General features: G+C 40.3%; 3 protein-coding genes and 1 long non-coding RNA gene across 5 annotated transcripts in view; 2 read left to right on the top strand and 2 right to left on the bottom strand.

Moving 5' to 3' along the window:
- The first annotated feature begins 1,065 nt into the window (after positions 1–1,065).
- Positions 1,066–5,509, top strand: LOC129769949 (integrator complex subunit 8). Its single transcript, XM_055772487.1, has 5 exons — positions 1,066–1,245; positions 1,301–2,710; positions 2,777–3,647; positions 3,709–4,171; positions 5,360–5,509. Exons 1-5 carry the CDS (start codon positions 1,131–1,133, stop codon positions 5,477–5,479), a joined length of 2,979 nt encoding a protein of 992 aa, XP_055628462.1. The 5' UTR covers positions 1,066–1,130; the 3' UTR covers positions 5,480–5,509.
- Positions 5,503–6,921, bottom strand: LOC129769951 (flap endonuclease 1). Its single transcript, XM_055772488.1, has 2 exons — positions 6,698–6,921; positions 5,503–6,636 (listed from the first exon to the last, which is right to left on the bottom strand). Exons 1-2 carry the CDS (start codon positions 6,777–6,779, stop codon positions 5,579–5,581), a joined length of 1,140 nt encoding a protein of 379 aa, XP_055628463.1. The 5' UTR covers positions 6,780–6,921; the 3' UTR covers positions 5,503–5,578.
- A 1,814-nt stretch (positions 6,922–8,735) lies between these two features.
- Positions 8,736–9,943, top strand: LOC129769389 (uncharacterized). Its single transcript, XR_008741867.1, has 3 exons — positions 8,736–8,972; positions 9,032–9,468; positions 9,525–9,943. It is a non-coding gene; the product is annotated as an uncharacterized LOC129769389 (long non-coding RNA).
- Positions 9,944–16,627: 6,684 nt separating this feature from the next.
- Positions 16,628–26,168, bottom strand: part of LOC129765067 (MOXD1 homolog 1) — a 123,477-nt gene continuing 113,936 nt past the window's right edge. For both annotated transcript variants that reach the window (XM_055764905.1, XM_055764904.1), the window contains 4 exons: positions 21,192–21,484; positions 18,311–18,989; positions 17,718–18,248; positions 16,628–17,653 (listed from right to left, as the gene is read on the bottom strand). In XM_055764905.1, coding sequence (XP_055620880.1) covers positions 17,486–17,653; positions 17,718–18,248; positions 18,311–18,989; positions 21,192–21,484 — 1,671 coding nt within the window. In that variant the 3' untranslated portion in view covers positions 16,628–17,485. The remainder of the gene's footprint in view (positions 17,654–17,717; positions 18,249–18,310; positions 18,990–21,191; positions 21,485–26,168) is intronic.

Genomic DNA, 26,168 nt, shown 5'->3' on the forward strand with positions numbered 1-26,168 from the left:
TGAGCGCATCGCATACAGCCTTTCTGCGTGTTATCGCATCTCTCTCAGTACTGTATCATGCGCGTTATCGTATGCCCCTCTTACGCAAGCTGCAAGACTGTGCTCCGCCTTGCTTCCAACAACCGTTACCACATTGGATGCACTCATCACGCTCTCGCTCGTACAGAACCAAAAACGCACAGATGGGTAAAAACTTTTGCAACGCCCTGATAGGAAGCGACTGGTGTTTAAACTTTCGAAAAGACGGCGCCAGTGGTTGTGTGGTTAGCGTAACAGCTTCACAATCCGATCGGCCTGGGTTCAATCCCAGCTGGCGTCGTTGGGATTTTCTGAGGCGAAAAATCTCTGGTTACGTCTTCCTTCGGACGGGAAGTAAAAGAAGTTGGCCCGGCTCATGAGTTGTTGAGTCTGATAGGTAGGAACAGGTGGAGTCGCCTCCCTGATGTCGGTGATTGGCACTAAAGTGGCGGAAATATGCCGACGTAAAACAAGCGAAGATAAAAAAAAAAAAAAAAACTTTCGAAACAACCTGATATTAGCCATTCCATGAAAAATAATGCACCTAGTCATCGCTCCAAATGCGAAATCACGGTGGACATTTTAATGAACTTTTGTTGAACTCAACAAAGGTAAAAAGTTTTCCTTCAAATTAGCTTGCAAGCGTCAAAAGATGCTTGCGATTATTTTCTTTTATAATCGCTACAGGTATACAATCCTCCTTCACTACTGTTTTCGTATACTTTTTTCCTCATCAAATAAATGAGAAAATGTCTTGAATAATAAACTTCACACGCCATGATTGAAGGGTTGAAGTCAAACAAAATGTTCAATTGACAAATTACTTGGAGTACCACCAGTAGCTTTCAGAAATATACACATCATTGCGATCAAAAATGATCGTTTCAAGCGCATATTCTCTCCCGGAACTACGAAAGAAAAGAATATTAGCGTCCTAAAACGAGAATTTTGAGATTCAAATTACTCAAAAAAAATCTCAGTGTATGTGTATGTTTTCGGCTCACGGTTATTCGATGTTTAAGTCATTGATTTCAACTTTCAGTATTTTTGTTTTGATCATACAGTTCAATTATTAGGCGTTCGTGTTGAGAATAGTATGTTTTTGTTGTTTAATGATGGATGTTCTTAAGCCTAAAACTGTTCCTCTCTGTGAGGAAACTATTCTGTGGTTCGAATTTCTATTGAAACCTAATTTATTATTAAAACATTTGTCCAATCCTGCACCTGGTCTGTTGTGAGTAATATGTTAAGTTGAGCAAAATTGTAATTTGTCTCCTTTCAGATCCATCGCCGACAGAATTGATAACACAGTTTCTTTCGATAGCCCCCGAAAATCAAAGCCAAAATGAGCTCAATTCGCCCGAGGCTGATAGTATGAATAAAAACGAAGGCTTAAAATACAGCAAGAAGCAGCTGGCACTGAAGATTCTGGCCCTCAAGGTGGCCGCATATTTGCGATGGGATTTGGATGTAATGGAGAAGAATTTGCCGCTGCAGAGACAGATCCAACTGCTAAGTGATCTGTGCAGTGTGACGGCAGGTAAAACAGTCAGTCTACCACTTTCGTTGGTACATGAATGTCCAATCATTGGACCGGAAGGATCCAAACATTCGCTGAACTTCGCGTTGACCTTGTACCACCGGTGGGTACTGAGAGCCCAAGTAATTCGAGGATCTGTTGCGAAAACCAACAAACCGTACACTCACATCACGGGCGTTCCGGATTCTGCATCGTACTCGATGAGGGATGATTCGTTTATTAATTCCCTCGAGCCTTTCACCAATATTAGTATTGATTTTCTGAACCAGGTGATTGTTGATCCCGATCCGTTCCGAATTCTAACGTACGATTCGTTTGTTGCCCTTGATGCTCATACGGAGTGTCTCCAACAGCGATTCGATACCGCTATTGCGATATCGAAGGCTGAGCTGAAAGCGCAAATCTGCTTCGATCTTTGTTTGTACTATTTGTATGTTCAGAAGTACGAGCTGGCCAAGCAGAATATATTGCTAAGCAAAGACAACTTCTATCAAATGAAGCAGGAATATAGCAGAGGGTTGTCGAGGACATATCTGTTCTGTAGTGTTGACGAAGAGCAACTTCATGGTTATCTTTTGGCATGTGGCGTTACCGGGGAACCCGAAGGATTACTCCAACGGCTGAATGAATCCGTTGTCAATCACTATTCCGAGGTGATTTCCATCCTGAAAGAGGATAACATTAGAAGAGAAATTCCAATGACGCAAAGAAAGATTCTGGAATTGAACGTTGAAGGTTTTGTTTCGATGGGAAGTCCCGAGGCTAGTACTAATGATCAGAAGGAGCTGGAGCTTTCTGTTGTCGCGCTGAACGTAATCCGACACGTTTTAGATGGCGATGACATTCTCGGTTGCAATGTAGCTCTGCAGAAGTATAAGCAGCAGCAGCTGAAACTCGTAGAGCTAATGCTGATGTACGTTGATGAGCAATTTGAAGAATTTGGTTTATCGGATCGAGAGTTACTGAAAAAGTATTTCATACAGACGATTAGTTTTTCCTGCAACTCGGATGGGGTGGAAAGTTTGATTAAAGTCTATCACAAACTGATTAGCATCCAAGAGTTTGAAGATTTGAAGAAGCAAAAGACGAAAGACGACGTCCAATTTACCGGGATTGGAATCATGGCTGATTGGAGTGTGAATGACTCCAAGGGTAAGTATATTTAATACGATTCGATTGCGAAACATCGGTAAATTGATCAACGGAATGCCGTTTCAGTACCGAGTCTGGAAGTTGGAACATATGAACGACAGCTGATCACATGTACGCACGCAAGCGGTGTCCGCAAGATGCTCGTGAAACTTGCTGGAATGAATCCAACAAAGCCGCTCTGGAAAATCAATCCCAGTTGGTCTATTCCTTCGCCGATGAAACAAATCCTAATGTCGCTCCAACGAGGATTTTTCCAAGATTTTGCTTACATCCTAGTGGGAAAATCCCGCGAACTGGCCGCCAGGAAAGACTATTCCGCAGCAATAGCTCTACTTACCTGTTTGAAAAGTGAAACAGCACGGACTGATTTGTCTGGCAATCCGCTGGTGTTGAAGCTGGGTAAAATGGCCGCTTGGGAGGGGTTACTCATTCAGATACAACAGATACTGGAGGAGTGGCCGAAAAAACCAACCGACCAGATCCAACTGGTGCGCAATTGTAAGCAATGTTTGAACGCCAGCACCAACAATGATGTAGCGCCTCGTGCGAAGATTTTAGAACACTGTGCTGCAATTCTGCTGAATCTGAACGACTGGAACAGTTTACTGACTCCGGACAAGCGCTTTCCCGCGTTGGAACTCAGTGCATCCGTGGCCCAGGCCTTTTTGGACATAGAGAAGTTCAAGGGGACTAAAAAGAACAGCCGCGACGCGTGGGATTTGATACTGCCGATGTTTATCAACCCGCAAAGCTCACGCCAACGTCATCCAACGGACAACACAGGTATGTTGCAGTCGTTTTTGGCGAAATTGCGGGATCCGCTGGTGATATCGATTGTGCTCTCACTTTTGACTAAATTGCACAACATTCTGAAGGATGAAACTAATTTGGATCTTAACGCCGAATACATGTTTTTATGGCCAGCCAACGTGAACAAGTAGGTTGATTGAAATTATACGAATGCTAAGCTATAGCGTAATCATTTCGGTCTATTTCAGCCCCGCGATTTATAGCATAAAAATGGTCGATGAAACGCTGAACAATCTGTTGCAACAATCACTCAAATACTATTCAAACAACATTCCGTGGATCAAGCTGAAGGGTGACATTGAGTATTCGAATGGCAATCACGAAGCGGCAATGCATTACTATGTGACGGCGTTGGTTTCCGGATCGGAGTACTGCACCATCCATTTGCAGCGACCGCTTATGGACGATTTTATTATTCGACGCATGATCAAGTGTAGCTCGACTTTGGGCTGTTTCATGCAGGCCGCTGTATTGTGCCAGTTTTTGGATGAGACTGACTATGGACTAGCGTTCAAGAATGTCGGTGAGAAGACAGCCAGTTTTTCCGATGCTATGGACTCATACTACGGTTGCATATGGGATCCAACGTTGCTGGAGTTTATCGTTAATTGGCATTTGAAGAAAGGCGAACATAAGCGTAGGCTTCAGGCGGTGAGTATATACCCAAACCAGGAGGTAAATTTTGAAATGCTGTAACATTATCGTTATCAGTTCCTCTTCCGGTTTTGGAACGTGGAACGAATAAGATTTTATTCTACATCGAGAACGAGAGAAGAAAATTACTGGGAATTTTTAAAACAGTGCGACAATTGCAAAACAGTTGAATATCGCCAAAACTACCGAGTGTGATGAGCTCAGGCGTTTACGCAAACAGCTGCTGAGACTGTGAAGTGGAAAATATGATCGTCGATTGAATTGAATGTCTACAGCATGCCGAGTCACTTTGGCACCCTTCTCCAATTTCCGCTTGATATTCGGCAATTCCGCCTAATATTTTCCAATGTAATCGACCCCATTGTCACGGTACCACTGAAGCATTTTTCTCGAGCTGTAGTGGCAGCTTGCCAAATCTGGTCAAAACATTACCTGACTTTTGTGAGCCTTTATAAACGAAAGGGGACACTCTACCTTATATGTTTTGGAGTCTATTGTCTTGTTTCTGACAAGGATCTTAATTTTCTGTTTACCCTGAAAATCCCATGGAATTGTCTAAAATCCATCTTCATGCATTATTCTTCATCCATCAACATACATCCTTCGTACTTCGTCGAAACCTTTTTGTACAACTTTCGAGCGCGTCTTTTGACCAGCAGATTTTGCTTCAACGTCCTGTTTGGTTGCTTGCAGGCATGGAAATTACGATAACCTCTCATACGGATTCTCCAGTTAGAGTTATGTTTTTTTGGCGATGTGGCGTAGTCCAGAAGTCCCACGCTGGATTTTTAATGTGGGTGTCCAAAATCACATTTCGTCTTCTATCCTGCATAACTTTTCCAAACAAAACGAATCAACGTGAACCGTCGATAAAAACAGGTTTTCCAAACAATTTGTTGTCAAAACATTTTGGATACGTCTACCTATGACCGCTGCTATAAAATGAACAGCGACTCCGGATTCTGAATGTTTCAAGTCTCATAAAGTCAAGAATCCAGATCGAAGAATTAGCTCGGCTAGCTGCGTAAAATGTTCGATTCGAATCAAAGAGATAACAAAGAAAAGTGATATTTGGATTTTTTTTTTCATTTGACTATAACGGAATTTTTCTTTTGTTGAGTAACCCTGCATTTTCTAATGGCATATTTTTGAGATTCTTTGATTGTTATTCTTATTCTTCTACAGATATCCTATCTTGGCCAACTGGAACTGAACGCAAACAACAATGAAGAAATCAAACGAGAGGCTGCGGCTATTCGGAAGGCCCGATTCCTACGTTCCCTAGCGAAGCAGTACATGTTATAAACGTACAATAAAACATTAGAAAATCATCAACTTGGATATCATTTATTCGAAACAATTTGGGAATACTATCACAATACCATACCAATTGTCACCTTATCTCTACTTTGGTTTGCGGCCAGGTTTTGCTCCTGTTTTAGCCTTCTTTGCCGCCGGAGTCTTCTTTTCTTCGGGTTTACGTTTTTGGGAAGGTGTCGAGGGAAGCACCTTAAAAAACGAATCAAGACGACCTTGAGTTGCGGTTGACTTTGTTTTCAGGATTTTCTTGGCTCCACCTCTGATTCGATCCTCATTGAATTGACGATCACCACACAGATATTTTACCAAACCTTCCTCATCCGGTTCTCCCCATTTCAGTTCAATCTCCTCGGGATTCGCCACATCAGGTTCTTTGAACAATTGGCGAGCCTGCTGGTAGTTCCAATCCTCGGGAACAATATATTTTTTAGTATCGATATTTTCAAGAATCTTCTCGATCGACCGATGTTTATTAATAAGTTCGATGGCCTTCTTCGGACCTATTCCACGAATGGTGTCACAATAATCGCATCCAAGCAGAATGCACAGATCGATGAATTCGTCACGGCTTAGTTCAAAACCTTTCAGTAGCTTCTCGTAGTTGAACTCCTGTACCGGCATTTTGCGTGCCTCACTGAATGTTAGATGCCGCAGCAAAATATTAGACCCGAAGGTAAGAGCGTCCATATCCTCGGTAGCTGTGGCATAAACTTTTCCGCTTTTCACCAAGGCTGCACATTGGGCCTCAGCTTCACAGGGCGCATCCACATACGGAACCCCCATCAGTTTCAAAAGCTCCTTTGCTTCATTCGAGTGTTGCTTGGTGACCTTGACCAAACGTCTGTTAAACTTATCAATGTCCTCGGTAGCGCCCGCTTCCGTTGCTTTATCTAACGCTTTCTGAGCTTCTTCGCGTTTCTCGGCACGCTTGCTCAACTCACCGGATTTAAGATCTGGAGGCTTACCGTCGAAAACGTAAACTGGTTTGATTCCATTCTCCAGCAATCGAATAGTACGATAAAATGTGCCCATCAAATGGGACGTGGTTTCGCCATCGACCGATGTTAGCTGGGCACCTTCTGCTCTCACGGCAATGAGAAATTGGTACAAACACATGGAGGCATCGATCGCCACTTTTCTTCCTGAGACAGAAAATTATTGGGATACACAATAACACGACAATACACGAAAGCAAGCACTTACCGAAGAAATTTTTAATTTCTCCCTCTTTCACCGCAAACGGAGCAACATCCGCTATCAATTGCGAAAGCCCTTTAATTCCCATGATAGTCTATTATTCAGTCAACCGGTGCTGCAAATACTGTGATCAAAACATGTAAAATTCGACGCGTTTGCACCCAGAACAGAGTTGGATGTATCTACGCTTCGAACACTAGCGGTGCTTTACGTCAAATTCTTTGCGCCAAAATAACAACAACAAGCTTTCAAGCTCGACGTCTCAGAGCTCGACCAAGGCGCCTCTACATATACCAGGTGAAACAATCATATGAAATGCACTTCCAGCCATATTGGAATTGCTGTCGGTATTGTTTACAAACAGCATCAGAACGCCGCCGGCGGCTCTCTACAAACTGCTACGACGCTTATTCGAACGATGCTTACTATGTTCGGCTTTCGCGAATTTATGTGAAAAAGAAAGGATTATTTTTTAGAATTTCATACTCATTTCCACTACTCTCGCATGTGGAAATGCAAAAATGGCGTATCCTAGCAATAACAAAACAAGCAACCCCAACTCCACAAACCGTAATCCCTTTCTTAATGAAGTGATGATGTTGCTTCACCTGTTATACATTGATATAAGCGCCTTGAGCTCGACTTTTGTTCTTACCAAGGCACTTGTATAAATGTATAACAGGTGAAGCAACATCATCACTTCAATAAGAAGGGGATTACGGTTTGTGGAGCGGGGGTTGTTTGTTTTGTTATTGCTAGGATACGCCATTTTTGCATTTTCACATGCGAGAGTAGTGGATGAACTGGATGAGAATGAAATTCTACAAAACCATCTCTTCTTTTTCACATAAATTTGCGAAAGCCGAACATAGTAGGCATCTTTCGATTAAGCGTCGTGGCAGTTTGTAGAGAGCCGCCGGGAGCTGTTTGTAAACAATACCGACAGCAATTCCAATATGGCTGAAAGTGAATTTCATATGATTGTTTCACCTGGTATATATAGAGGCGCCTTGGTTCTTACAAGGGGCTATCTGATATTCATTTTTGTTCGTCTGCCACCACGCGGCGAGCATTCGCAACATCGCTTCTTCGCTTTAAGGCTAGGCGCAAATTGAGACGCGTATAGCGCGAGTAACTTGGCGCAATATAGCGCTTGTTTTTGTGGCTAATGGAAACAGATAGAACGGCGCAAATTGGTCAGGTGATGCGAGATGATGCAGGGCTCAAAAGACGCGACTCGGTTGACGCTGTAGCTGAACCACAGTTTCTCGTGCTGTTCGTGCCGTGTGTGGTGATTGTATTGGTGAACAATTATGTAACGCCGTGAATCTGACATTGTTCGGTTGTGCTGGTCGGGTGGTTGTGTTAGTAAATTGTCAGCGTCTTGAAACTGCTTTATCGGGGGTAGACGTACTGGATGCTGCTCCCCTCGATGAATGCTGGAACATCTCAAAAATAGCAATTAGCAGTACAGCAATGTTGTCCTAAAAGGATTTTTCGACATTTGACTTCATTGGAAAGTTACAGACAAAAGTATGAAGTCTCCTCAAGGGATATTGTTATGTTGCTATTTGGGAACACTGTTCAAATCGAGTAGGGAGAGAGAAATGTCATGAGAAAAAAAGTGCAGAAGAATTGTAGAGTTGTGATGAGACAAATATTAAAATGCGTAACCATATTACCCACAATCCAATCGACGAAAAAAACATCGGCCTAACAACGACCGTAACGCTGTTACCTATTCACGATGACGACGATGAGGTATCGACATCTGGATACGGCATTAGTTTGTATGAGGCAAACTATTCTCTATCATATTAGTCGGCCCGAATCAGTTTATAATTGCCAAAATTTGTATGAAATTTTTTTCTTGGCATAATTTTTCCTACTTAAAGTACGTTGTCATGACCCTAATTTGAATTATTTTCTATAGACGTTCAGCTATTCTCAAAAAAACTTGTCATTATAATATAAAATTATCTCAAAACATATTTTTTTATGACGTTTTTTCACCACTTGCAGGCAATGGTGATTTTCACTTACATAGAGTACTAATTTGATTAAGGAAAAATCATGTTCATTCATAATTTTCATTTTAAAAGTGTATTCATTCGTTCTGCAAATCCATACTGTCATGCCTATTCCCCAATATCGTCAACGCGGATAGTTCGTTAGTCGAAAATACTGAATAATTAAACAAACCAAATGGCATCACTGGTGGTTCTTTTTTCCACTCCGCTAAACTGTCATCTCAAACAAAAACAAATGGATCATACAACTGGTGAGTATGAAATATATTTCGGCTTTTTAATTATTAATTATTTTATCTTGTCTTATCAGCTATGAATACATTCGACTCGTTTGCTTCCATCAATCGGTAAGTGAGAAAGATGATTTCTCCCATCACCACAGTGCGGATTTCCACTTCTATCACAGCAGCCAACAACATCCGTTTTCCTGCAGCAGTAACCTCCAACCCCTGTTGGCAATGCCGGGGGACAGCATCAACAGCAGCAGCAGCAGAATTTGACCATGGTATGGTTTGCGAAGAACTTTCCCCATTAGAGGTTCCGTGCTTCGCGCACATTCAAAAATCCTCTTCAGACACGAAAACTCAACGACAAGGAGGTATTTATCAACTTGCTCAGCTGAATTACCACCCCGGAGGAACCCGAATGCACTGATTCCGTAGTATAGTAGAATGAAAATAGGCGAGGTTAGCGAACGTAATCGCATGATATTTTAATGTTCGCATTTTTATCCGGATCATACAACTGGTGAGTAGGGATTTCATTTCTGCTTTTCACTTACTAATCATTTTATTTTGTTTCAGCTATGAATACATCCGACTCAATCAATCGGCGAGTGAGAAAGATGATTTCCCTCATCACCACATTGCTTATTTCCACTTCTGTCACACCAGCCAACAGCATCAGCTTTCCCGCAGCAGTATCCTTTAAGTCCAGGGTGCTATTCCGGGGAACAGCATCAACAGCAACAGCAGCAGGACCTGGCCATCGATAGTATTTCGAGCAATTTTCCCCATCGGAGATCCCGTGCTTCACGCACATTGAAGAATCCTCCTCAGCCACATATCTGTGTCATCAAGGGCAAGGAGGTATTCATCAATGTACTCAGTCGGATTTGAATCGTCAATCCAGACAACCCGGATGCACCGCTTCCATTATATACCTTATGTTTATTATACATGGTTTTTTATTATTATTTTTTCAATAAAATGATTAAAATCGATCAATGTATTTCCTTTTCATTTTCAATAACAAACCAATACAAACAAGCAGCAAGCAGTGCTGGAAGCAGCGCTGCAAGCAGGTCGACGACTTGCACATGTTGGCGAAAAAGTGGCGTCAAGTTGTTCGATGAATGCATATGAAAGGTCGATAACTCGATTGCAAGGTGGCAGCATTTGAGGTCGATTGTTGACATTTCATCGACCCGATCTTGGCAGGTAAAACGGAATGTGGGTATGTTACTCTGAGTGAATTATATTAACGGTGTATGTGGAGAGTTTTTGTAGTACTAAAGCAGCGAAGTGCTAAACGTAGGCAACACTCACACAAGCTAAAGGAGAACGGATATGCTGAACGAGGGAAGGAGACTCGGGGCAGTTGAGAAGATACCGGATTGGTGAACGGGCGTGTGAAATACGGAGAAGCAAAGGTTCAATTGGAATAAGGAGCTGTGGAACTCGCAGAACTGCGACGGCACGAACTGTACAAGAATAAAAATACTTAATCAATACACACGTGTCTATTATTTAATCCGAATGAACACAACAGATATAAGGGAAAGTCGGGAAAGACGGAAACGGTAGAAAAGACGGACACCCCTGTATAATTGATAAATTACATTTTTATTTTAAATTTTAATGATGTACAAACTTGCAATACAGTATATCAATACCTTTGACACTTACTGTGTACACCTCTACACCTGTGTAAAGCCAGCTTTATGTTAATATTGTAAATAAAAACAGAAAAGTAATCTACAAAGTGCAGCTCGATGTAAGTTTTCGGCTGCAGAAAATAAGATTCTCATTGTTATCGAGTGATTTTTTGGGGTATTTTTCGTTACGTCAATGTTTTATTATCACTTCTCTACCAGTTTATCGAATCAGCGGTGAAGTTTTCTCATTTTTACTACGAAAATATGGACAAAAATAAAATACTAATCAAGTCGGGTAAGACGGACACTCCACCGACAAAGAACAAACAATTTGGCTCAGTTCAGTTCTTTGTTTTTAAGAGGCTTTAAACTTTGCAGTTCATTCGCCTCTAACAACAATTTGGTTATCTCCTCCTTCTTTTATTAACAGATGCCCACTAACTACGTTTGCAAGTGCAACTACATATCATGGACGAATCAGCAGTGCGGTTTTTAAAACGTGATCAGAATTTGTCATTCCGAATGCCGGAAGCTATTTTAGACATGAAAAAATGAGAAAAATTAAAAGCCCTTCTAGGAGATTTTAGTCTAGCTTTTTTGTTAGATTATCTTTAAGGCATATTTGAAGACCTCCAAAAATTATCGTGTACATAAACTGGAATTTTCAGTTAGTGCCCATCTTTCCCACCCCAAGTATCCATCTTTCCCGCCAAGTGTCCGTCTTTCCCGACTCAATATTATTTTTTCAAAGATGACGGACACATTCATTTTTCAAAATTTCTGCCTCAAAGACAAATCTATATATATATATATATATATATATATATATATATATATATATATATATATATATATATATATATATATATATATATATATATATATATATATATAAATGAAACACAAATTTCTGCATTACTTGAGAATTAATCAAGCAAATGCAACCAAATTATTCATCTAGAGGTTTTAGGGTACAATAAATGATTCTATGGTGGTTAGACACTCCACCCCCTTCTCTAAGGGGGGCTTCCATACAAATGAAACACAAATTTCTGCATTACTCGAGAATTAATCAGGCAAATGAAACCAAATTAGGCATATGGAGGATTTAGGGTGCAATAAATGTTTCTATGGTGGTTAGACACTCCTCCCCCCTTTCTAAGGGGGACCACCATACAGATGAAACAAATATTTCTGCATTACTCGAGAATAATTCAAGCAAATGAAACCAAATTAGGCATATGGAGGTTTTAGGGGGCACGAAACGTTTCTATGATGCATACATTCATCCCACCTCTCTGAGGGGGGCTGCCATACTAATGAAATACAAACTTCTGCATAACTCGAGAACTAATCAAGCATAATTTGGGATGTGAGGGTTTTTTGGTATAACAAATGTTTCTATGATGATATGACACCTCTCCCTCCTCTGAAATGGAGAGGGGGTCTCATAAAAATGTTACACATATTTCAACCAAAAATATTCCAATCAAACATGACAATTGAAATTTTTTGGAAAAGTCTGAAGGAAAAAGGGAAAATTCGGAAAATAAAATTCCCTTATGTTCTACAATTACATAGTGACAAGCGTTGTTAGTCCATTTGATGTTTGCTCTAACGAAATATCACTATCTTCTTCTATCTATACCAATAAAAATGGATTGCCGAATATGTTGATAAGAGTAAAACTCTAGGAAGGAATTGTCCGATTTAGGGCTGTCTTTATTCTATCATATTTACTGTATCAAACATTTATTCCATGGAACGGAGAAACATGTTATTTGAAAGTGGTTGAAAAATCTTGAACGAGAATTGTGTCTAAAAATAATCTGATATTATAATGACGAGTTTTGGTAGGAGTACTAGGAATTTTATAGTAAAAGGTGAATTCAACGGGGTCGATTAGAAGATCAATCAATAAACAGTTCTGCGATTTGACCCATGAACTTGCGCTTAGTAGAAAAGGTGAATGTTTGAAGGTATTGATAACAAAAAACAAATTTTGGGCGGGACGAAGTTTGCCGGGTCAGCTAGTTTTATTATAAAAAGAGACCTAGACTATCAATTTGTGATGAGATAGCTGTATATTTTTTGTGATATTCCCGAAAAAAATCAACTCTTACTTAGGGTGTCCGTTTTTACCATCCTTCCCATAGTATTGCTTTACGAATTTCAAACGCGTTTTTCTCGGAACCATGTTTTTTCAACTGGTGGTATCGATATCTTTTTTGATATCTCATTTTTTCGATTTTGACGTAGGACTACGTCTAACCGGAAGATATAGGGGGTGAAATGGAAATCTAGGCACTGAACAAGTAGGAAAAAATGCAAGATTTGGAACGCTTATAATTCGAGCATTTCTCAATAGATCGCAAAGGTTTTTGCATCAATTGATAGGAAATATATCTACGCATCTATCATAACGAATAACATTTCATTTTTCTTGAGATAAATAATTTAATAATTGTGAAATATCAAGCATTGTCCAAATGCACTATGTGCCCATTTTTGATTGGTCCATTTTGTGCTCCTCAAATCGTACCGACCAAAACGGGCAACCAGAGCAGCAGCGAAATAGAATGAAGCACGATTGGAAAGGAAAAAGAAAAAATATGAACGAAACATTGGTCGCAGTCTCACATATGCGTAATTCTCGAGCCAGCCAGTCAGCTTAAAAATCCCCGCTTCGCTGCCGTAACGATCATTCTTATTCAAACCGTACACCACATCAGTTCGCATCACAACACATCAACAAACCAACCCAAGCAGCCATGTCTGGACATGGCAAAGGAGGAAAAGTGAAGGGAAAGGCAAAATCCCGCTCGAACCGTGTTGGTCTGGATTTTCCCGCAAGGGTAGCTAGGCCGAGCGCGTTAGTACCAGTGCACCAGTCTACCTAGCCGGCGTTATATGGTTTCGGCCGCCGAAGTGATCGAGTTAGCTGGCAAAGCTGCTCGCGACGATAAGAAAACCCGCATTCGGAACAGAACACATTCGGTTCGGTGGACATCAAGACAACAGGCAGTTGCAGCGAGTAGCGAGTGGCAAACGCAATCGCAAAACGGCATCAGGTAGCAGAAGAAAAAAGTTTGTTCTTTATACAAACTGCTTTGGTGGCAAATCCAGAACAAGGCGGCATCGAGGGCGTTCGAAATGGTTTTTTTCAAAACCACGAGTACTAAGTTTTCCAAATTGGAACCATTCCATAAAACAAGGCGCTTTTCAGGGCCATTAAACCTTCCAAAAAAGAGTTTAGGAGATACAGTTCAATGCTTTCTAAAACATTATACAAAATAATAATAAAACACAAATTGATGTTTTCATAATTTGTTTGCCAGGATCTGATGAGTATGTGAATTTGGCAGTTGTTCTGAGCTTATTGATAGTTGGGGACTTTCCTGATTATTCAATCTTCACCAATTCTTAAATTGTTTCCAGATTGAAAGTACATTAATTTACAATTAGTTCGACATTTAGCTAATTGGTCGGACATGTAATGCGACTTATTTAGTTGGACATTTTTGTAAACATAGAGATCCAAATTATGACCCCACATTGAAAGTCGACACTGTACCACTGTCTTCGCAAATGTTCAATTACAGGTTAAAATCGCCTCCAATGCGACACTGAGTGGCGCTTCGGCACGTCGCATTGAATGTAATTTACTGTACAACATGTCACAAAACTGGATGGGAAAAAATTTTCCAACTGTGAAAGCTGTGGCGAGTGGCAAACGCAATCGCTAAACAGAAAGGTTTAACCGAACAAGATGGGGATATCGAGAGATAACAAAACAATAAACTCTTTAGATTGAAGATAATTTTGTGATCCTGAAAAGGACCCTTTTTAGCCTGTAGTGAATCCAACGAGCGAACAAATCGTAATGAATGTATTTTTTTGCCATCGCTCCCTTTTAACGCTCATTCGTTCGTCTCGTTGGACTCGCCCCTCTGGCTGAGTCTGCCGATTTGTCTCTATCCTGTGAGTGTGTACCGATAGAGTATAAAACACGCGGACCCCAAAAAAATATCTTATTTTCTTTCAAACCATAAACCCGTGTGGTTGTACGGCATCGGCATCGTGGACGTAACAAAGGAGGACAAGTTAAGGGAAAGGTAAAGTCCCACTCGAACCGTGCAGGTGTGCAGTTCCTCGTAGGTGTATCCGCCAGTTGCTCAGCTAGGGTAGCTAGGCCGAGCGCGTTAGTACCAGTGCACCAGTCCACCTAGCCGGCGTTATATAGTTTCGGCCGCCGAAGTGATCGAGTTGGCTGGTAAAGCTGCTCGCGACGATAATAAAACTCGCATTCAGAACACAACACATCAAGACAACAACAGGCAGTTGCAGCGAGTGGCGAGTGGCAAACGCAATCGCAAAACAGCATCAGGTAGCAGAAGAAAAAGGTTTGTTCTTTATACAAACTGCTTTGGTGGCAAATCCTGAACAAGGCGGAATCGAGGGCGTTCGAAAATGGTTTTTTTCAAAACCACGAGTACTAAGTTTTCTAAATTGGAACCATTCCATAAAACAAGGCGTTTTTCAGGGCCATTAAACCTTCCAAAAAAGAGTTTAGGAAATACAGTTCAATGCTTTCTAAAACAAATGGTCGTGATGGACGTACACGGGGATCAAGGACAATGTAAAGATGTATTCCATGTACGGGGCTAGGTGGTGAGCCTTCATAAAAAATCGCAAAAATACAACGCCAAAGGTTCTTTTCAGAACCACCAACATGTTCATAAAGAGTAAACAGTAAACTAATCCGTTTTTCAGGTAGATAGGTAGGTATTCACGTAGGAGAAGAAAATAAAACAATATATTTAAAATATATATTTAACAAAAGCTGTCCCCTTTGTATAGTCCTACGTCACTCCGGTTATGTCCCCGATATTACCCACCCGTCTTTTTTTCTTAGCGATTAGCGATTTTTTAACAGCGATATTTCATAAAAAGCAACTAATTTTAAGGGGGTCTCCGTAGCCACATTGGTTGCGCGTTCGCTTAGTCAGCGATCGATCGTGAGTTCAAAACTCAGGGCCCTCATTGACCATCTTTGTGTTATTACAGAATAACAATCATCAGCGATGGAGATCGATCTACGGTCGAAATAAGATCGATTCATCCATACAACTTCTCTGCTCTGCAAGACACATCGGGCTGCTGTTCTATGAATAACTCAACAATGATCAATCAACTGTCTCCGATGTTTGGTCTAACTGGATAATGGAAAAACAGGAGAAAAACTCTTACGCCTAAATGGCTACTGTGTAAGTGTGTACCATTAGCAATGGTAATGGTAATGAATTAGAGAGACTTTAAACTCTGAGAGTTCATTCGTCTCTTATATGCAATGGTATAGAAGGGAATACTCTAACACCGAAAAATGGCAACTGTGTAATGTGCTAATTATAGATATGATAAACATGTTACATGTACACGATTAAAATTCGGCTCTGTTACAGCTAAAATGCTAATGAGCCTAAAATAAACGAAAGGGATAAAAAACTTGTTTTTTAACTAAAATGGCCGCCTTTTTTGAAATTTTTCGAATTTTCAAAAACCCCTATGTAACGCTTCAGGTATTGTTCTAAAGTTTCAAAAAATTTATTGGAATTCGTTCTGCGACACCCTTTTCTAGTGATATATTGATGTTGATATATTGGGTTTATGAAGTTATATGTTCTCAAAAAGGGATTTGAAGTTTACGTATGAGTTTCATACGTTAGGAGATAACAGGTTAGGAGAGTTTTGTAGGGGTCTGAACAGGTGATAATCTAAAGCTTTTCTTCTCGACCAATCGGGGACATTCGTCCCAGCTGCCTAAAGGCTAGTTGCGAATAATAATTGTGGGGGTTTATCAACTGGTTGCTTGGTAGATGTTCGTAAGACAGAAATCCATTTCAATCTCACCAGACCCAGTGCATGACTCTCTTCGGGGAAAGATCGGCAGTTTAGTCTTTAAAAAAGTCCTGTTAAAATGGATTGTGATGTCTGTCTTAGTAAAAAATTTGTTGATTTTTGGAATGCGTACATTTATTGGATTCAACTACAACATACAGCGATTTTCTTTATTTTCTTTTACAATGTGTTGTGTTGAGCGATGTTAACAGAATATATTATAGAATTATGTTGAAATAATCGCGATGAGACCTTAGCGCTAGTTTTATTTACAGTCGAGTGAAGTAACGAGACCGTTTTACACGGTAAAGATTCCTGAACACCTATCATCCTTCCTACAGTAACATTCTAGGACTATCTAAATTTTGCACGCGGCAAGATCTACCTTCTGATGTAGTTTGAGATTATCGAAATAAATAGTGGCTCCATACGGATCAAACTAGATTCGGAAATTAATGATTCTTATTTGATTAACTAAACAAGGTCTATCCTATCGTTTATTCAGTCGCCGTTATACGAGTGCAACTATTACTAGCTAGCTACTTTCGAACGATTCAAAGCATACACTAATCATTTGACTTGCCTAACATTAATCATTTGAAATGTTGAATTAATATTATTTAAACTTTGGTATATTTTTATACATACAATGTTCGAATAGTGGCGGTAAAATGTTAAAAAATAAGATGAGAAAACTAATACTCGTTAGATTGTAATAGAAATGCGATTAGTTTCAGAGAGATAATTGATCAAATAATAAATAAAAGATAGTATAATAAAAGATTCTTTTATAAATAGGGAGTAGCAGTAATAAATTAAAGAAGCGAAAGGTGACGGTGACGCAATTACTGGTTCTTCATATTACATCCTATAAAGCGTAGTTTGAACCCTCGTTTGGCATGCAGATATCAAGTGTGAACTACGGACGTAATTTGTTGTCAACCGTAGAAAATTTGAAAGTTTGCTTTTTTGGTATGTGAGAATGCAGCGTTAAAGGCAACGTCGAACCAGCAACAGTAGCAGGAGTAACAGCGCCTTTGTACTGGACAGCCGTTTTGCTTTCGACGATTGATTGAACTCCATGAACAAATGATACGGACAATGGCTGGGTGGCTTCACGAAAGCGTCAAAGGTTGGATATTTGAAGATTTCCGCCGCCTGTGTGGAGATTTTGTTGGTGCGTTAAATACATGTCGTGAAGATTTGGGATTCTATAACTTACCACAGATATCGAATCATTTGATACCCGACAGAATGTCATGTGTTTTCCCGTTAAGATACTTTGCTCAACTCGTCTCGTGAAAAGTGGTTCCTGCCAGGGCAACTGATTCAGATGCGACAAAAATGTTCGATCATGGAACTCCACCGGGTCGGAAATGATCAGCTTATTCAGAATTGATTCTTTGTACAGTAAGTCCTCCTCATCCACAATGCTGTACTCCTTGGCATTCTGCAGGGCCTTGATAGCTATCTGATTTTGCTCGTCGTTGATGTCTCCCCCGGGAGTGAAGTTGGGGAACACTGTTGTGGGAAGCAGATCAACGATGTTCCCATTGTAAAGGAACAAATTTTCCACATCGGTCATGTTCATTGAATAGAACTGGAATACTCCGAACGTTTCGAAGAATTCCTTCACCGGTGTCATACTGTAGCAACCAGCGAGATCTATTCTAGGGTAGTACGTGATGAAGGATAAACACATTTCCTGTTTGGTGGAGTAACCTCCGAGTGTTGGTCGTTTCCTGCCGATAGTCTGAAATGTGAAGAGAATTCGTGAATGATTGTTTTACCTTTAGAAGAGTCGCACAAACTTACCTCATACGCACAGTCTGTGATCAGGTAGTCTCCTGGCAATATCTTGGTCTCGTTAGCAAGCTGACGAACCTGTTGGAATTTGTGGTCGTAGTAATCATCTTCCACAATGCGTGGCAACTCTTTTCCCTCTCGCACGTGTCTCAGTTTCATTTTTCGTCCGGCAACATGTGAATGCAGTGCGGCGGATACGATGTTGATCCCTTCCTCTGGAAAAACAGCCCCAGTGCATGATGGTCCACAAATTCCAACATTTCGGTACAGTTTCTGACCCGGTGGAATCATCTGCGTATCGGAAATCGATACTCCTGAGATCATCATTCCGGCATCATGTTGCCGCACGTGTCTCGTGTAATGCATTCGAAATCCAGAATGGTCCAGTACGCGTTTGGATCTCGGGTTATCGTAATGAACTTCTAGCATGTAGTATCTGGCGCCTGCCTTGTTGCCTCCGATCGGAATACCGATGTGTTCCGGCAGAAATTGTCCCGAAGCTCCAATGCCCCACGTCGCCACCGGTGTCACGCACGAGTCCCAATCATGTGGAGTGAGAAGATTGCTGTTGCAGACCGCTCCGTTACTTTTCACCCAAACATCCCAGGAGTTCGGATCGGCCCCCGGGTAAGAGTTAGGCGAGCACTCGAATAACGTCATGTGATGAACCAGTGGTTGTTTGGTGGAGCTGTGAAGTAAGAAAAAAGGGTATTTTCATTCAAAATGTTGATTTCTTTTGCAATTGCAAATTTACAAATATCTTCTTGAAAATCTATGTTAGGTATCGATGACCAAAGAAATAACAATATCTCGATCTTCGGACATAGAATAGATATTAATCACAGTATTAGGTGTGAATTCGAGAGATGCTACGTTCATTTGTGTCCTGAAGGATGTACCGTTTAAAATCCTAACATACTCAAATTGCTTTAACTTTTGATCCGTTGGGTAAAATAAATTCAAATTTTGCGTAGACCTATTAAATGTACCGGTAAGTTTCTTCGGTTTTACAACAGATGGCGTAACTTGATTATTATTCCAATGAATTTCCAGACATTCGTTGGAAAGCTACTGTCATTGCGCGTCTTTTTCAGTATATGTCAAAAAATTGAAGCGTAAACAACATAGTTTTTGCCACTACGAATATGTCGAATTTCCTACCAACGAGAGTGTTTTTGCGGGGAGTGTTCATTACTTCAATATGAAGAAAAAAAGCTGCGTAAAGTCATCGCATTTTGGTGGAAGTTTATGGTGACCATACTCCAACTGAGCGAAAGTGTCAAACGTGGTTTGCGCGATTTAAAAGTGGTAATTTTGACTTGGAAGACGAAGAACGTTCCGGACCCCGGCCATGCATCAACATCGTCGGCCGCGCGGAATATTCACGGCCAGAAGGCTGTCTATTTGGTGGGACCGGCTGGGTGTGGTGTACTATGAGCTACTAAAACAGAATGAAACCATTACGAGGGACCTCTGCCGGCGACAATTGATGCGTTTGAGCCGTGCACTGAAGGAAAAACGACCACAATACGAGCAAAGACGCGATAAAGTTATTTTGCAGCACGACAATGCTCGGCCGCATGTCGCGAAACCGGTCAAAACATACTTGGAAATACTGAAACGGGAGGTCATATCTCACCAGCCGTATTCTCCAGACATTGCTCCGTCCGATTACTACCTTTTTCGATCGATGCAACATGGCCTGGTGGACCAGCACTGATGAAGTCAAAAATTGGATCGATTCGTGGTTAGCCGACAAGCCAGCCGATTATTTCCGCAAAGGGATCCGTGAATTGCCAGAAATATGGGAAAAAGTAGTGACTAGCGATGGGTAATACTCTGAATATTAAATTTGTAACCATTTTTGCAGAATAAAGCATTAATTTTTGAAAAAAAAACGTAGAAACTTACCGGTACTCCTATTAGTTTAATGTGCATTGTTTACACTCTGTGAGTTGACTCTTCAGGTGCGCAAAAGTTTTTAAAATGGATGCAATTTAATCTGGTTTTTTACTATTATTTTACACTATTACAAACAATTCGTACGGACACATTTCCGTATCCAACATCAACGGCGCCTAATGGATGACGAGACTTATGTGAAGGCGAACTTCAGCGAGATTCCAGGAAACCTGTGTGTGACTGCCAAGGATGAGTTGGATGTTCCCGGGAACCTCCAGACACAGAAGTTCGAAGTTCGCCAAGACGTTCTTCATTTGGCAAGCGATTTGTACTTGTGGAAAGCGGAGTACACCTTTCGTTACTGCAAGCACCATGAATGGATAGATGGGCCTGATTCTCGAATACAGTGTTAGTGAAGTGTCGAAGATAATAATGAGTTTTCAGGCAGAATGAGCACTTTTCAAATAAAAAATCTCTAATGAAAATTAACTTCTTCGTATCAAACTGGTATTCAATGTGAGTGGAAAACATTGTTTTCTTCATGTGATATAATAATCTCATACAAAAATTTTATCTGAAGATAATTTGATATTATAATGATAACTTAAATGGGAAACTAATCTCGTATCCAGATGTCGACACCGTTCCGTTGTCATCGCGGATACGTTTCATTCCGTTTCCACCGTGAAGTGTATTCGAAGTGTATTCGAGAATCAGGCCCGATGTATTTGGAAGAGTGTCTCTGAAAGCGAATTCTGCCTTCCCTGCTGGAGTTAAGGTCAAGGTTCGCGCATTCGGATTCAAAGGCGAAATGATGCCAAAACCAACTTTAATTGTTTCTTTTTACTACCTGAAAACTTGGTAATAATCGGAAAAAAACTTGAAACATAAGTAAATGAATTGCGTGTGTGCGGATTCTGAACGGTACACCCTTTTGTGAATTACCGTCATACTATACCATTAGATAAAATAATCGCCGAACGCTTACCTCTCTCGTGTAAGTATCGCCTCGTAACCGATGATATGGTGCTTCTCACGTAATGTGGGCGCTTTCAAAATTTTACACCAATACAGCGTATCCATGCTGCTATCGATGGAAACATTCTTGACAGTTACATCCCACTGGCGTAAATCCTGTCTCAGCTGGGGATCCGTTGGCTTTTTGAACAACGGTCCGAGGAAATGTATCGGACGAGCGCCTCGGTTCATTCCATGATCTTTCAAATCGCCATGAATGGGATCCCGGTCGCCATACGACCACAACACCTTCATTGTATCCGTCTGAAAAAGAGAAAGAAGGAGAATTATTTAGATTGAAGATGAAGAAATGGGTATGGATGAAGAATCTGTTACACAGAAAACTCCTGAAGACTGTCCCAGAAAGTATGGACGCAGTCAAAAATCGCTGCAATTTCGCAATCCTTCATATTTAGTTCATGTTTGTGGCTGCGTCCTGTTGTTTACTTTCATTTGTCAGATAAGTGGTATATTTTTTCCAGGAGGGTTTTCTTTTCAAAATGAGTGGGCTTTCAACGGAAAAAACGTTGAGAACTCTGACTGTCACTAAGAAAGTTTGCTAAATGAGAAAGTCATGTGAACAGCGATCAGAGAGTTACCTCGTTTGAGGATAAACCGAAGACGAGTCAAAAAAATAAAAGGTTTTGCCAGTCTTATTTTGGATAATCCTAAAATGCAGGTATTCGAACAAAAAATGAGATTTCAGTATGTGTGGTAATCCCCTTTATTCCGCGCGGCGAATGAGGTGAGATGGCTCAAGTCACTGCATTCCTGCAGGCGAATGGCGTGACTATAGTTTGTCACTAGGTGAGATTTGAAGTCGTGTTCTCATATGTTATCGACTCGGGTATCCAAAAGAAGTTGAAAAGTAATGTAGTTTCCACAATGAAGCGAGGAACTTCGCTATCTCAAGTCACTCGCCGCGTAGAATAAGGGGGAATGTTATCTGTGAGACAGATATTTGGAAGTAGTCCATCTGAGTGTGTAATCTATGGTAACAGAATATTTGATCAGTACACGTTGACCAAATTTTATCTTTAAAAGAAAGTCAATTATTTGGCTTCGGTTAAACAGTGTATGAGCACCCTTAGGTCATATGTCTCTCCTGCAGAAACCATTCAACAATTTTAAAAAGTGTTAAAACTTATCGCCAAGGAGTCTAAAAGGAGTGTGCTAAAACTCATGAAGAAAGTTCGCAAGAAGGTGCGCCAGCCTGCCTAAAATTGATAGAATGCAGAAATTTGGAACACCGAACTATTGTACTATTTTTTTTTCATATTTTCAAATTACCCTATGATCAGAAAAAATCGAAATTTGGAAATATATTTTTTTGTACCGCGCAATACTGATAAAATTCTGAAAAAAATCACACATATCTAGAAAAAGAGTAGAAACACATTTAAATACGAATTAGAGTAGTAGTGAATCTATAAATCCTCCCTCCCCAAAATAAATAAATATTTCATAATTTTTTTGGTACTTAATTTTTTTATGAATTTTTTTTTCTAACAATATGTCTCAATATACAATAGTAAAGTGCATTATCAGTATTTTTTTCTAATTTTTATCCCGAAGCTGTTGAGGATGGCGTGCAAAAAATGAAAAGTACGGTGAAAAACATAGGGGTACAAAAAAGTCAAAATTTCTTATCTGGTACCCTATATAATATTGTCCATAGAGCTGGTGATTCGGTTTGACGTATGGTTGTGATATTAGTTGCGTGCGCACAGAGACAGCCGATACAATTTTATACCGACTGTAGCGAGAAGACTGCACTATTTGGACGCCTGTCTGGGAACATATAGCCAATTCGGTTTGTTACAGAAAAGAGTCACAGAATGTTTTCGTGACTTTCGTGAGAATTGATAACTATTGATAAATTGAATTAAGATATACTTGTTTTCCATTTTGATTTAATATAAGTGATATTGAAAGTGAAATAAAGTGAAAAAAAAAATCGTGATATTTTGAAAAAAATCTTTGTTTTTTTTTGACGTGGGACTACGTCTGACCGGAGTATATGAGGGTGAAATGAAAACCTAAACAAAGAACATGCAGGAAAAAATGAAAGATTCAGAATGCTTATAACTCGAACATTTCTCAATAGATCGGAAAGATGTTTGCATCATTTGATAGGAAATATTTCTACGTGTCTATCATAATTAATAAAATATTATTTTCAATGAGATAAACAATTGAATAACGGTAAAATGTCAAGCGTTATCCAAACGCCCTAACTACCAAGTTCTGATTGGCAATGCATGAATCGATCTAACATGGCAACTGTTCAAACTTTTTACTTAAAGGGCAAAAATGTTGAATTCAATTGAATTCGAATATTGTTTCATTCAACTGATAGTTTAATCCATACAATACAAATGCTTACTACGACATCATCGCTTTGACGGAAACTTGGCTCGACAACCGTACTCTTTCCAATCAAGTTTGTGGACAAAACTACGAAGTCTTCCGTACGGACCGAAATCAGTTCAACAGTAATAAGTCATCTGGAGGTGGTGTTCTGGTAGCTGTCCATCGACGTTTGAAAGTCCAGCTGATTGTTGAAAACGCATGGTCGTGTGTCGAGCAAGTTTGGATTTCGATGAAGCTGACAGATAGAGTCCTGTATATTTGCGTTGTATATTTTCCTCCTGATCGCATTCGAGATATCGCGCTAATAGATATGCATGTACAATCTCTGCACGTGCGCTTCCAGATGATTTTTGACAGGCATGTTCCTAACAAAAACAGACGTTCCTCAATCATTTTGGAAATACGTCGATGAGCAACGTAAAGAGTTTGGACTTCCGTCATCTATGTTCTACAACAGACAAGGCGCGCCTGATGTCCAATGGATTTGTAACCTTTTCTCAGCTAAGTTTTCGAGTGTTTTCTCACATGAGAGTCGTTCACAAGATCAACTCTCTGCAGCCACAAGAAGTGTTCCCCTTCAGAACAACTGTTTTTTTCCGGATAGCTGTCGATGATGCAATGCTACAATCAGCTTTCAACAGACTGAAATCCTCAACCTCCGTTGGACCGGATGGAATCCCAGCAATAATTATAAAAAAAAAGTGTTGTTGGATTGCTGTCTCCAATACGAAATTTATTCAGTCTTTCCTTGTCAGCGGGTGTCTTCCATTCGCTTTGAAAGAGAGCATACATTTGTCCGATTCACAAAAAAGAGGACGCTTTTTGAACTTTTGGTTATGGGACCGATATTGTCCCACTGTAAGCATTACATTTCCATCGATCAACATGGATTCATGTCGAAGAGATCTACCACAACGAATCTTCTTTCTTCCACGACATACGTTTTCGATGGAATGTCCAATGGTTTGACCCAAACGGATGCGGTCTACACGACAGGCTTGCCTTCGACAAAATCAACCACGATATTGCAGTGCAAAAGTTAGATAAGCTTGGTTTCAGCGGAAATATTTTGCATTGTCTGAAATCTTATCTGATCGAACGCTTCCTCACGGTGAAAATTGACGATTATCTTTCCGATGAATTCTCAGCAACATCCGGAATACCTCAAGGAAGTCATCCAGGCCCTTTGATATTCTTGATATACTTCAACGATGTAAATCTTGTACTGGAAGGACCCCGGCTTTCCTTCGCCGACGATTTGAAGTTGTTTTTCCACGTGAGGTCTGAGAGTGACGCATTATTTCTCCAGCGGCAATTGAAAAATTTCCAGAAATGGTGCGTGGACAATCGTATGATACTAAATCCAAGCAAGTGCTCCACGATCACTTTCTCAAGAAGGAAAGACTTAATTAAATTCGGCTATCATCTTGATGGTGTTCAGCTAGCCAAAGTCGACTGAATAAAGGATCTAGGCGTTTATTTGTACTGCAAGCTTAATTTCAAAGCTCATGTCAACTACATCGTAGGGAAAGCCTCCCATAACCTCGGTTTCATTATGCGAATTGCGAGAGATTTCACCGATGTCCATTGCTTGAAATCTTTATTCTGTGCTTTGGTTCGCTCTAGACTGGAATACTGTTCAGCGATTTGGAATCCGTTTTATCAGAATGGAGTCAAAAGAATCGAAGCCGTGCAGAACCGGTTCATTCGATTCGCTTTACGGCGTTTGCCATGGAACAACCCTCATCAGCTACCAAGATATGAGAACCGATGCCAACTAATCAGTGTCAAAACATTACACGTACGGAGAGATCTCATCTATGCCTTACTGATATACGACGTCTTGACGGCTATAGCAGAATGCCCAGTGAAAATGTCCACGCTTGTCCACGGTGAGGGGAGTGGGGGTACAGATAATGTCCACATGGACACGTTAAACAGATGTTTTTTTTTTAAATACATTCAGATCTGTTCAAATAAATGAAATCTTTTCTGCATTTTCCGCCCATTTCGGGTACTCCATATTTATCCATAAAATGGTTATGTCGAATATTTTTCCATATCATCGAACTTCTTCACTGAAATATGTATTCTGCATGAAAGTCACATAAACATTGAGCGATCAAGCTTCCATTGGTAGTGGAGAATCTTTGTTTCCAACTTCTAAGCTCTGTCATATTTGAGTATAAACTGAACTCTGTCTTCTAAATCCAGGTCTACGTGAGAGTAAATTTGACATAGCAAACTGCTGATACATTTGTATCGGCAGAGTATATGCGGGATGTTAAGAATATGATGAAATGATCGGAATATTATTAGGATTTTCCAAATAATTTGAGAAGGACTTAGCGAAACGAGTGCTATCCAAATTTTATAATACCAGCTCAAAAACAGAGTTCATGTGCAGAACTCTGTACTAAAAAAAGCAAATTCAGTCCACCTTTTCTGATGGGTTGTACCCTCGTTCCCAAGTATTTCTCGAATTTTTAGCATCTATTTTGCGACGATATTTGACGTTAATGACACATTGATACAGCTGCGTTTGGTATGCTCAGCACCGGAGATCAGTTTTTAA

This window comes from Toxorhynchites rutilus, chromosome 2 (genome assembly GCF_029784135.1).
Source record: "Toxorhynchites rutilus septentrionalis strain SRP chromosome 2, ASM2978413v1, whole genome shotgun sequence".
Classification (NCBI taxonomy): Eukaryota; Metazoa; Arthropoda; class Insecta; order Diptera; family Culicidae; genus Toxorhynchites; species Toxorhynchites rutilus.